The sequence below is a fragment of the Propithecus coquereli genome, unplaced genomic scaffold, assembly GCF_000956105.1.
Source record: "Propithecus coquereli isolate 6110/MARCELLA unplaced genomic scaffold, Pcoq_1.0 Scaffold386, whole genome shotgun sequence".
NCBI classification, from domain to species: domain Eukaryota; kingdom Metazoa; phylum Chordata; class Mammalia; order Primates; family Indriidae; genus Propithecus; species Propithecus coquereli.
Genome location: NW_012149574.1, coordinates 712,484 through 724,021, shown reverse-complemented (window position 1 = coordinate 724,021; position 11,538 = coordinate 712,484). Strand labels below are relative to the sequence as shown.

Here is an 11,538-nt window from a genome sequence, read left to right as displayed (position 1 = left end):
CACAATGACACTAAACCAAAAAAATATTAGCTATTATTTTGGGCCAAGCAGTGCATTTAGTGAGTTACTATGTTACCTCATTTTGTCTTCAAAATAACTCCTTAAGATGGGTTCCGTTGTTATCCTCATTTTATAAAAGGGGAACGGGGGGGCTTCAAAACATTTAATTATTTCTCCAGAGTATACAGATATTGAGTCCTAAACTTCAAACCCTAAAGCACATTTTATTCAAAAGGAAGTCTTCTGAATACCCTCACTTATTGCGTATTTATTTAAATTTAGACAAAACTATAATGAACTTGCTTATCTGTTTTCCCAGCCCACTGATTTCCAGTTACTACAAATCAAAGACGAGCAGGTTTTGGTGGAGGTGGGCACCCTAGTGGCAATAAGATGGGAAAACAATCATAAGGAACAGATACACACACATGCACATGTGCACAAATGAAAACAAAGCAACCAAAAATGAATCTGAGGGTAGTGAGAAAAGGGGCACTTTTCTACATGTACACAATAGTCTTCACACCTGAGAACCTGGAGGCGTCACTGAATATGCCCACCACATTAACTGATGCTCAAAAAGAATGACACCAAATCACCAAAAAAGGATAGATCATTTGTTTAGTCTCAAAGGGAAGTGCATAATGAAATTAAGAACATTTCTATTCAAAATGCTTAAAATTAGAATTTATTTATATGGAATACCTTATTTCCCAAAGACACTGGATTAAATAAGACATACTGTATTTTAAATATTAATATAGTCTAAGAATGATTCCATATACATAAAGTTCCAACCAGGCAAAACTAAACTATAGCTCTGAAGGCTTGCATGCTTAGGAGGTAAAAGTAAAAAGAAAAGGAGGGAAGTATTGATCGTAAATGTCAAGAGAGTAGTTTATCTTTAGGAGAGAACTGTGATTGGGAAGGAGCCAGGGGTCAGCAATGTTCTACGTTTTCACCTTGCTGGTGACATCATAGTAATTCACTAAGCTGTATTTGTATGATTTAAGCACTTTTCCATATTTGTATAATATTTCACAATAAATGTTTAAAAAGAATTTGAACATAAAAAGTGAAACTATATGACTAATAAAGAATATAGTACATTTGCTTAAGTGTGTTTCATGTCTTCCACATCATTTTATTCTCTTGCCAGTCCCTGTGAGGTAAAGAGGGCAGGCCTCTTCCTCCTCATTTTAAAGATGGGGATCCTGGAGTCCCAGGGGGCTTACTATCTTGTCTTCACTCACGTACTCAGTGGGTGAGCCGAGACTCCCACTCCTGCCTGGTGTCTCTGAGTGCCCTGCTCTTCTAGCCTCCACCCCATCTTTACAGACACATTCAAGAAGCAGAATATATTATTGAGCAATTGTGAAGTCAGAGAGTGAATTTTCTTGGAGATCAAAACCTCACCTGTCATTGTGCTCTGCCGCAGTCTTCTGCTTGCTCTGATAATCGATCTTTGCCTCCCTGACCATGTTAAACCAGGCCCTGAAAATCTTCTTCTGAAGAAAATGTACACAAAGTTTTCTTACTTCTTCCTCCAGATGAGTCAGATGCTGGGGATGAGGACAGGAATAGAAGTGAGACAAATATCAGTGGACAAAGAATTAGAGCAAATAAACAGTACAAATGAGACAGAATTGAAAAAGAAACAAAACAGGAACAAAGGACACTGGAGGAATAAAGAGGAAAGAATAACATAGCAGCCAAGATAGTATCTTCTGCGATGTATTATAAAAATAACAACAGAACCAGTTACAAGATTGAAGGGGTAGGTTTCTAATAAAATCACTTGAGCACTGTGAGACAAGAAACAAGAAATGAGTATAATAACAAGAGCTGATGTAATGATATGTTACAGTTTATACACACTGTGCAAAAAGAAACGTGCTTAAGATTTTATACTAACAAAAAATTGATTTGAGATTTTCAAATTTATTTCAAAGCATTGGATTGTCTACTCTTTTGTTCTTGAAAAAACATAATAACCATGGAAATTCTAGATTCCATTTAGTTTTCTTTCATAGGATTGAGCAATCAGATATAATCAAAGCACTTTTCCCTGAAGCCTTACCTGTAGCCAGCTCTGGATGACTCTCCTAAGCAATGTTTGGGAATGAAATTGATCGGCCTGGGCCGTCTTCCTAGCCAGATTTTCCTGACTATACTGGAACCAGGTCAGCAGGCATTTCCTCTGTAAGGCCAAAGAGTGATGTTCTTCTGCCACCTAGACAATTTTTTAAATGAGAAAAGGAAATTATTCCTCAAATTTTATATCATTTAAAGAAACATCACCTTGGTGGATAATACTGTAAACCACATTTAGGCAGTTACTAGAGAAGAATAATTTTAAGATACATACAGTTTATGTCCTAAAAGCTCTATTGACCCTATTATATGGAGGTTATAGATTCACATCATATATGGATTCTCAATGCTGACTCCCTGAAGATCAAGGTGACTGGCTGGTTATAGAAATGGAATAAACAGCCTCCAAAGCCATCACTTCATTTCCACTGAATTTTGCAGTGGGTGGCTGGCAGCACTCTCAGTTTGCTTTCCTGGAACTTAGATGGCAACCTCATAACAAACCTCTCTGTATTACGTGCTTAACCACTATCTAATTGAGGAAATGCCAATACTTTTCAGTTAGTTTTGTAGAATGAGCTGTCACTAGCATTGAAATTTAGACATTATTAATAAACCACAAAGCCATCTGATAGAAAACTAACATGAATAATTTAATGTCTTATCAATTTTAAAAGGCTCAGAGTATCATTCTATCAAAATAAACAGACAACTCAAGAGTTCATAGATTTTTAAAAGTACTGTTGTATTCTTTCAAGAGGCAACAGGGGAAAACCCTTCTTAGTCCTCTCCAAACAATCACGTGTTTTTCTAAGCCTTGTCTAGACATCTGGCACTGTGAATGTGACTGATCTAAGTGAGTCTCTTGGCCAGTCATACTTATCGGCCAAAATGACCACCATAGGAGGATTCTGTGGGACCTGAGAGTTAGGCCTGTCCTGATTCATCCCAGCTTGGGAGCCAGAAGACAGGCTATCTATCATTTCATCTGTTTTGAACTTCTTGATCATTTAGCTGAATGCCCTTTTCTACGCACTGGATAAATTTGTTAGGGAAATTACATAAATTTCAATGGTGTTTTATTTCATGTATCTCTGTGTGGTCGAGTGGATTACTGTTCCCTGTAATAGAATTCTACACCCATATCATTTCACTGTGCCTCTCTGTAGAGAGGATATTAGAGCTGCCTTCTCCCTTCAATTATCTTGAGCTTGGCCCTGTGACTTGCTTTGACCAATGGAATGTTAGCGGACATGATACAAGCAGAGGTTTCATATGGGTTTACATAATTTGTTTTGGCCTTTTTTACTTCTGACAATTGCCAGGTGAAAAACATGCCCTGAGTAGCTGCTGGAACCAGAATGAGTGGCTTGGGGGGAGACTGAAACCCAATCTACAACATGTCTATCCGTAGACATGTACTGGTATTTTGGAGTTGTTTGTTATACAACTTTATCATAGCAGAAATCTAATTATACCTTATGGTAATAACTTTTTCTTTCTTAAACTCTGCTAAAATTGAGAGAAGCCTCTATTCTTCTTAACTTGGAGCTCTCTAATCAAAAATTTACTCTAGATTTTTCCAACCTGTTCAATTACAAGTCTTTCGCTACCTTAGAAGACCAATTTAAACTTTTTTTTTTTTTTTTTTTGAGACACTCTCACTCTGCTGCCCTGACTAGACTACAGTGGCACAATATAGCTCACTGCAACCTCCAACTCCTGGGCTCAAGCAATCCTCCTGCCTCAGCCTCCTGGGTAGCTGAGACTACAGGTGCATGCTACCATGCCTGGCTAACTTTTTCTGTTTTTAGTATAGATGGGGCCTTGCTGTTGCTCATCAGGCTGTTCTCGAACTACTGACCTCAAGTGATCCTCCTGCCTCAGCCTCCCAGGGTGCTAGGATTACAGGCGTGAGCCGCTGTGCCTGGCCCCAAATCTAAACTCTTTTCCAAAACAAATAAATACACACATTGAATTCATTTATCTTCCTGGCATTAATTCACTAAACTCCCCCAAAGCCTAATTGGGCATTTATCGTATTTGGAAAAGTCCATTTTCTAATTTTGGGGGTTAACAGTGTGACATTGCACCTGCATGTTTTGCTTGCTTTGCATTCTTAATCTCTTCCAAGGCTCTAGACCTTTTTTTCTTAGCAAGACCTTTTTATAGTGTTCTTTGGCCACTGCTTCCAGCTGCTGGTTCCTCTTAATTCTCTTCTGCTTCTCTAGCTCTTTCTGGGAAAAAATAAAGAAGTAAAATGCCATGACCAAATAGCCTATGAGTTTGATTTCAATAAAAAGCGAATGTACATGTAACTACTAAACAGTACGTTAATCATGATAACAGAGCTCTGGAACATTAAAAAAGAAAAGGAAACAGTTCTGCTAGGAGGAATAGGAGAAGTTTGTCATGAGTCCCTCAAGAATCAGGGATATGCATATTCTTGGGTTTATTCAGTATTGTTCACATAAATGATTCACCTCTCACCAAGTTGCTAAAAAGTAGAACATCTATTTAGGAGCGTGATCAGGATTTTTTCCTCTTTATGAAAAACCCAGCAATGCAGCCCCTTCATTTAAATTATGGGAGATTAGACACAAATAACCCTATTCAGATGTAAAGATATTCCATTAAAAGTCTAGAAGAATATTCTTACTACTGAGCTGTTTTTCTTTTTAAATGATGAACAATAAGTTGAGAGGCAAGATAAAAGTATTTGATCATCATTAAGCAGCCTTCCCCCCTCCGAGGAGGAGAAAGATTAACTATCCCTGGTGTTGCACTGAGAAAAGACACCCCGTGCCCCTCAAAGAAGAACTGCATCCTGAGGAGTGTATAACGCGGTATAAACGCAAAAACGTTTAATTTAAGCTTATTTTCTTTGCTTCCCATAATTTCACATCAGGAAAAGGGCAGTGGTGCACTGTCTGGTTCTGTGCCTGAGCCTCCTGTGAGAAAAAAATTACAGAGACAGCACTGGAACATTGCTAATATGGAAGGGAGGATTGCTCTGATCTTCCAATGCAAACTACCTATTTCTGTACAAATTCCTACAAATGAAATGTCCATATTCTCTAAAGCAGTAAACCCAAATAAGCTTTATAATCTTTACCCCAGGAACTTCAGATACTTGTGAATGAAATGGCCAGAAATAAAAATTATTTACAACAATTTTCTCTTGAGTAGTAATAGGAAGCCGAGGGTTAAGTGAAGAGAACAGAGAAACTGATCGTTTCCATATGCACTGAAATGTCCCTGTGACATAAAGGCAGCAGTTGCAACTTGCAGACAGAAATCTATCCCAGACAATAACCCTTTGGAAAAGCCCTCAAGCTCGGCCAAAAGAACCTGTTCACATGTACATGTAAGTCATGGTGTAACTGTCCTCCCAGAATTATAGCTCTATGGCTATGTTCTGGGCTCCCCAAAAAATTATCTTCAGACTTTTAAAAAATCTATATTTCCATGGAAAATTACAAAGAAAAACATTTACTAAGAGTTCTGTTTAAGTCGGAATTTTGTATTCTTACACAGTGATTTAATTCAAACATGTATTTCCTCCCTCAATTAAGGATTCCTCAATAGAGCTGGTTGAATTTCATCATTATTACCACATTTCCCATCCCCTTTATATAAAATGTCTACAATAGCACCTGTATGCATGATCTGCTGTGAGAATGACGTGACACGATGCTGTTTAGAGATAGCACTTATACTGGGGATATATGCAGCTAGGGTTTCATAGAGCACATAGTTCACTCAGGCTAAAAAGGGATACAAAATCTGGGTTTCTCTCTGACTTAAATTATGTTTTACATAATTACAAATGACATTCAAAAAATAAGACTCATTTAAATGTGTATCTTTATCAGCCACTATGCTCTGAGAGAAAGATCAGGAGTTATAGCTATGTTAAGGAAAGCACAGGGCAGGTCACACTGCCCCCAAACCCTCTGCCTTCCATGTATTATAAGCTACCTTCCATTTGATCCAGAATGGATTCCTGCTTACCTACTCTTCTAATTTATACCCTTTGCTCTCTTGTATCATGAATTTCTCTCTCATTGCTGGGGCATTCCCATCAGTATTCCAACATATGCTTGTATCTCCCATCTTTAAAAAACGAACAAAACAAAAAAACAATCACCAACTAAAAAAATTCTTTGAACCCATGTGACCTCATCTATACTCTCAGTCTCTGTTTCCTCACCTATTCTCTCCTTACCTATCCTCTCCTCTGGAATGAGGCTCCCTTCCCAGCACACCACTAAAAGCACTCGACTAGGTCATGAATGATCTCCAGGGTCCCAAGTCAAAGAGTCATTTGTCTGTGCTTTTAATTGAACTCCCCCTTCCCCTAACAGAAGTACTTTTTTCTCTCAGTGTTTTGATGTAAACTCTGCTGTTGTCCTTCTACCTTACTAGCTCCTACAATCCTCTGAATAATTATTCATATCCCTTAGGACTTGGTCCTGGACTCTCATCTCTTCTCTATCCAGTCTCCCAAGTTAATCTCAGCTTCTTCCAGAGCACTAAAAACATTGACTTCCAGATTCCTTACTACAGTCTTGTTATTCAGGCTTATATATCCCAACGACATATTTGATATGTTCATTTGGATGTCTAATAGGCATCTCACATTTAACATGTCCCTGCATCGCAGGGACAGGAGGACATTGCAGAGGCCTCCTCAGCATCCAGCAGCTCAAATATCAACTCCTCAGACAGGTCTTTCCCATCCTGCTTCTCCCATTATACCTCTCTCTCCCTACTTCTTTTGTTAACGTATCTGTTTCCTCCAACTGCCATATAAGCTTTCTGAGGGCAGGGCTATTGTCTATGTCCTTCAATGATCTATTCTAACACTTAGAACCATGGTTAGCATATAGTAGAAGCCTTTAGAGATATTTGCTCAATGGGCAAATATGCTTGTTAAGCAATTATGGAAGACTTCAAATCTTGCCTCGTCTTCTCTGATAAAATTATCTTTTCAACCACAAACTTCAACTACCCATCAATTAAAAGCATATTTATACAGCCACAAAAGTTATTGCCTGATAAGTATAAGCATTTAATAAAAAAAATATAGCAATGGGATATTAAGAGGAGGTCAGATCTTTATTTTCAGAAGGTCATTGTATGAGACCCCTAAGTGGCCATCTTACTGATGCACGTGACAAGCTCCTCCAGGTTCACCACCCGGGTCACAGGGACACTAAACTGTAGTCATGTCTTGCCCCTGTACCATCTCCTCCTGAATAGAGAGGACAAGTTTGTCATGGGCTTTTTCCTGGGGAATTCTTCCTGTTCCTTTAGGATAAAGGAGCAGGACCCTACACACACATATAACTGGACTTATCTTATATTTTCTATCCAAAGAACCCAGAGACCTTCTCTATCATATTAACAGTGGGATTGCTCATCTATGTAATCAGAAAATTATACAGACGTTGGACAATTTGTTGGTAAACTCAGTGAGCAAAAAAGTGCTCAACTAGAAGAGGTAAAGCAGACTTTGATCAAACACATCTAAGATGCAACTGATTCAGAGAAATCACAGTAGGCACTGGTTTGGAAGCGCCATTTTGATGTCCAGAGGAATAACATTGTTATGGCCTGGGAGGTTGTTTATTGGGAATAGCTACATAAAGCATATAAGGAAGTAAAGAATTGCCTGGCAGAATATGGTGCATCAAAAGGAATAAGATCATAAGATAAACTGGGTGGAGAAGCACAACGTGCAGAGCATCTTTGCCCAAAAGGAAACAGAGACAACTGCCATGTGCATTTTAGATCTAAAGCTGCTCTCAAAGAAGGCCCAAGCACAGCTAGTCTATAAATGCATCTATCTCAATTTAGATAGCTACAGTTGACTAACTAAATGGAAACAAGACTATGTAACAAAATCTTTTTGTCCATTGCTATGGACGAATGTTTCTAAAAAGAAAGTTTGGGGTTTGGTATAATGAGGGAAATAAAACAAGCTCTTGGCAGTAATGTATTTTTCATCATTTTTGATCTGCATAAACAGTCTGCTTCCAACAAGAAAAATGCTGGACAGACAGCACATTAATGACTTTTTGTGAACTGATCAGAGACCTGAAGCTATCCCCAAATTTGGAGAGACAGGCACCTTCAGGGAGGCACAGGACCCAAGCATTTATTCACCTGAGGCACAAGCCACCAAGATAATTAAACTAGAAATTTTGGTCAGTTGCTGGAGGCTGAGAGTGGACCAGCATGAGAATGGTGAAGCTCCTGGGGATCACAGTCATGGGGGTAGTTCCCATTGTTTTGCAAGCTTTTCCTCTAGGAACCCTACCAGGGTTTCAAAGAGAGGATCAGGGAGTACAGAGAAAGTTCTCACCATGGTTCTGGCTGGGGAAAAGGAAAAGCAGCAACTGCAAAATCTGTCCAGAGCATCTTCCCTTAGGAAACAAAAGGCTTCATCTGCAGTAGCACCAATCAGCAGGGAGAAGGACATGCAGGGAACGCTTCCAAGATAAGTCCTCCCTTTCTTACCTAAGGGTGGGAGGAGCCTTATGCTCCAGAGGGAAGGGCTTTAAGAGCACAGGCTGAGACACTGGTGGGTATTCTCTGCAGCTGAAAGAAGGGAAATGGAGAGGGCAAAAAAGCTCTACCCCTAGAGCAGGAAAAAAAATTCTTGTGAGTGCCCAATGCTATGTACTCCAAAGACTAAGACTTAATCAGAACAGAGAATGCTGCCCCTTGTACCCTATCACCACACTTATACAAACCTCCAATAATAAGAGTGGATTATAGCTGGGAGAACCATAAGAGACAGATTCTCTCTGGGGAGAAGCACAAAGGGAAGACCCAAAGCCTGGTGCCCACAGCAACAACAAACCTCAATAGCGGTAACCACGGCAACAACAAAGTTGAAACATAGCCCAATTCCTGGCTAGATTAACACAAATCTCCACACTCCAGGCCTATTTATCTCAGTTTCTATTGCCCTGAACAACTTATCTAGCTTTCAATAACAAAAAAAAGCTATATCAAATGACAAGAAATAAACATAGTCTGAAAAGATAAAGCAATAAATCATCAGAACAAGATTCAGATATGACAGAGATGTTGGAATTATCAGAGAGAGAAGATTAAATAACTTATAATAACAATGTTAGAGGCGCTAATGGAAAAAGTAGACATCATTCTAGATCAGATAGGCAATTTTAGCAGAGACATGAAAACTAAAAAAGATTTGAAATAAAAATGCTAAAAATAAAAAACACATGGTAACAGAAATGAAGAGGGACTTCAACAGGCTTATCTCTAGAAGAAACAGCTGAGGAAAGAATCAGGTAACTTCAAGGAGTTACACAAGCCAAAAGGCAAAAGAAAAGAGTGAAAAACACAACAGCACATCCAAAAGCTTTGGGACAATATGAAACGATGTAACACTGGCATAACTAGAATCCCAGAAGGAGAAGAAAAAGAATAGGGCAGTTGAAATATATGAAGAAATAATGGGTAAACATATTCCAAAATTAGTGACAAAACACAAAACCATATATCCAAGAAACTTAAGACCACTGAAGCAAGATCAATCAACCAACCAACCAACCAACCATACCTAGATATGTCATATTCAAACTGTTGAAAACCAAAGACAAAGTCTTGAAGGTAGCTGGGTGGGGTGGGGGGAGACCCATGTTACCTACTGTCCATGAACTGAATGCCTGTGTCCCCCCAAGATTCATATGTTAAAGCCTCAACCCCTAATGTGGTTGTTTTTGGACATGAGGCCACTAAGGAAGTAATTAAGATTAAATGAAGTCCTAAAGGTAGTGCCCTTATAGAATAGGATTAATGTCCTTATAAAAAGAGGTATCAGAGAGCCCCCTCCTCTTCATACACAAGCACCAAAGAAAGGTTATATGAGGACACAGTAAGAAGTAGCCCGTCTACAAGCCAAGAAGAGTCCTAACCAAAACCCAACCATGTTTGCACCCTGATCTTAGACTCTTCAGCCTGCAGAAGTATGAGAAAACAAATTTCACTTGTTAAGCCACCTAGTCTATGCTATTTTGTTATGGCAGCCTGAGCAGAATAGATACTTACAAAGGAACAAAGATAAGAATTATAGCAGATTTTTTGTCAGAAACCAGGCAAGCAAGAAAGCAAGAAGACAATAATGTCTTTAGAATGTTGGGGAAAAAAAAAAAAAAGTTTGTCAACCCAGAATTCTGTATCCTTCAAAAGTGAAGGAGAAATAGAGATTCCCAGACAGATAAAAACAGGGAATTCACTGCCAGCAGATCGACCCTGCAAGAAATGTTAAAGGACGTTCTACAGGCATAAAGAATATAATACAGGTTAAGAACTTAGATCTACATGAAGAAATGAAGGTAAAGTATAAAATCACTTTTAATTACACTAAAAGAAAACTAATTGTATAAAGCAGTAACTTTAATAAGGTACTAGGTATTTATAGTAAAAATAAAAGTAAAATATCACATATATGACAATGGCAAAATCAAAGGGGGGCAGGCAATGAAAATATACTGATATAAGGTTCTTTCACTATATGTAAAGTATTATAATATTATTTGAAGGTAGCAAGAAATTATTTTTAAAATGTAAACACTAGGCCAACCACTAATGATGTTTTTAAAAGAGGTATAAAGAATAACTTCATGGATAATATAAAACAGAATAATAAAGTTGCCTAATTAAAACCACAGAAGGTAGGGGAAAAAAGAGGATCAAAGAACAAATACAACAAACAGAAAACAGCTAACAAGATGGTATGTTTTAATTGAATTATATCAATAATCACTTTAAATGTTAATGGCCTAAACAGTTAAAAGACAGACATTATCAGACTGGATTCTAAATCAAGACACAGCTATATGATGTCTATAAGAAATTCAATTTTATAAAGACTTAGATATGTAAATCTTTTCTAAACATATGTGCACCTAATAATAGATCTTCAAAATATATGAGGCAAAATCAGATAGATATGTAAGGAGAAACAGACAAATGCCTAATTTTAGTCAGAGACTTCAGCATTCCTCTCTCAACAACTAATAGAACAAGTAGACACAAAATCAGTAAGAATACAGATGACCCAAACAACACAATCAAACAACACAACTTGATTATTTACACAGCAGGACCAACAGCAGCATAATACTGTACAACTGCACATGGAACATTCACTAAGATAGACCATAAAACAAAACTTTACAAACTCGTATAATGTATAATACATTCTTGGAATATAATGAAATTAAACTAGAAATCAATAACAGAAAGTTATCGAAAAATTCCCAAATATTTAAAATTTAAAGACTACACTTCTTAATAATCCATGGGACAATGAAGATGTCTCAGGGAAATTAAAAACATTTTGAGGCCAGGCGCTGTGGCTCACGCCTGTAATCCTAGCTCTCTGGGAGGCCGAGGCGGGCG

The 11,538-nt window shown here is 38.0% G+C and overlaps 1 protein-coding gene across 1 annotated transcript in view; it reads right to left on the bottom strand.

Annotated features, from left to right (window-relative positions):
- Positions 1–1,412: 1,412 nt before the first annotated feature.
- Positions 1,413–11,538, bottom strand: part of KIAA1407 (KIAA1407 ortholog) — a 74,194-nt gene continuing 64,068 nt past the window's right edge. Inside the window, exons 14-16 of the mRNA XM_012652241.1 lie at positions 4,188–4,331; positions 2,081–2,233; positions 1,413–1,562 (exon numbers count right to left, since the gene is read on the bottom strand). Coding sequence (XP_012507695.1) covers positions 1,413–1,562; positions 2,081–2,233; positions 4,188–4,331 — 447 coding nt within the window. The remainder of the gene's footprint in view (positions 1,563–2,080; positions 2,234–4,187; positions 4,332–11,538) is intronic.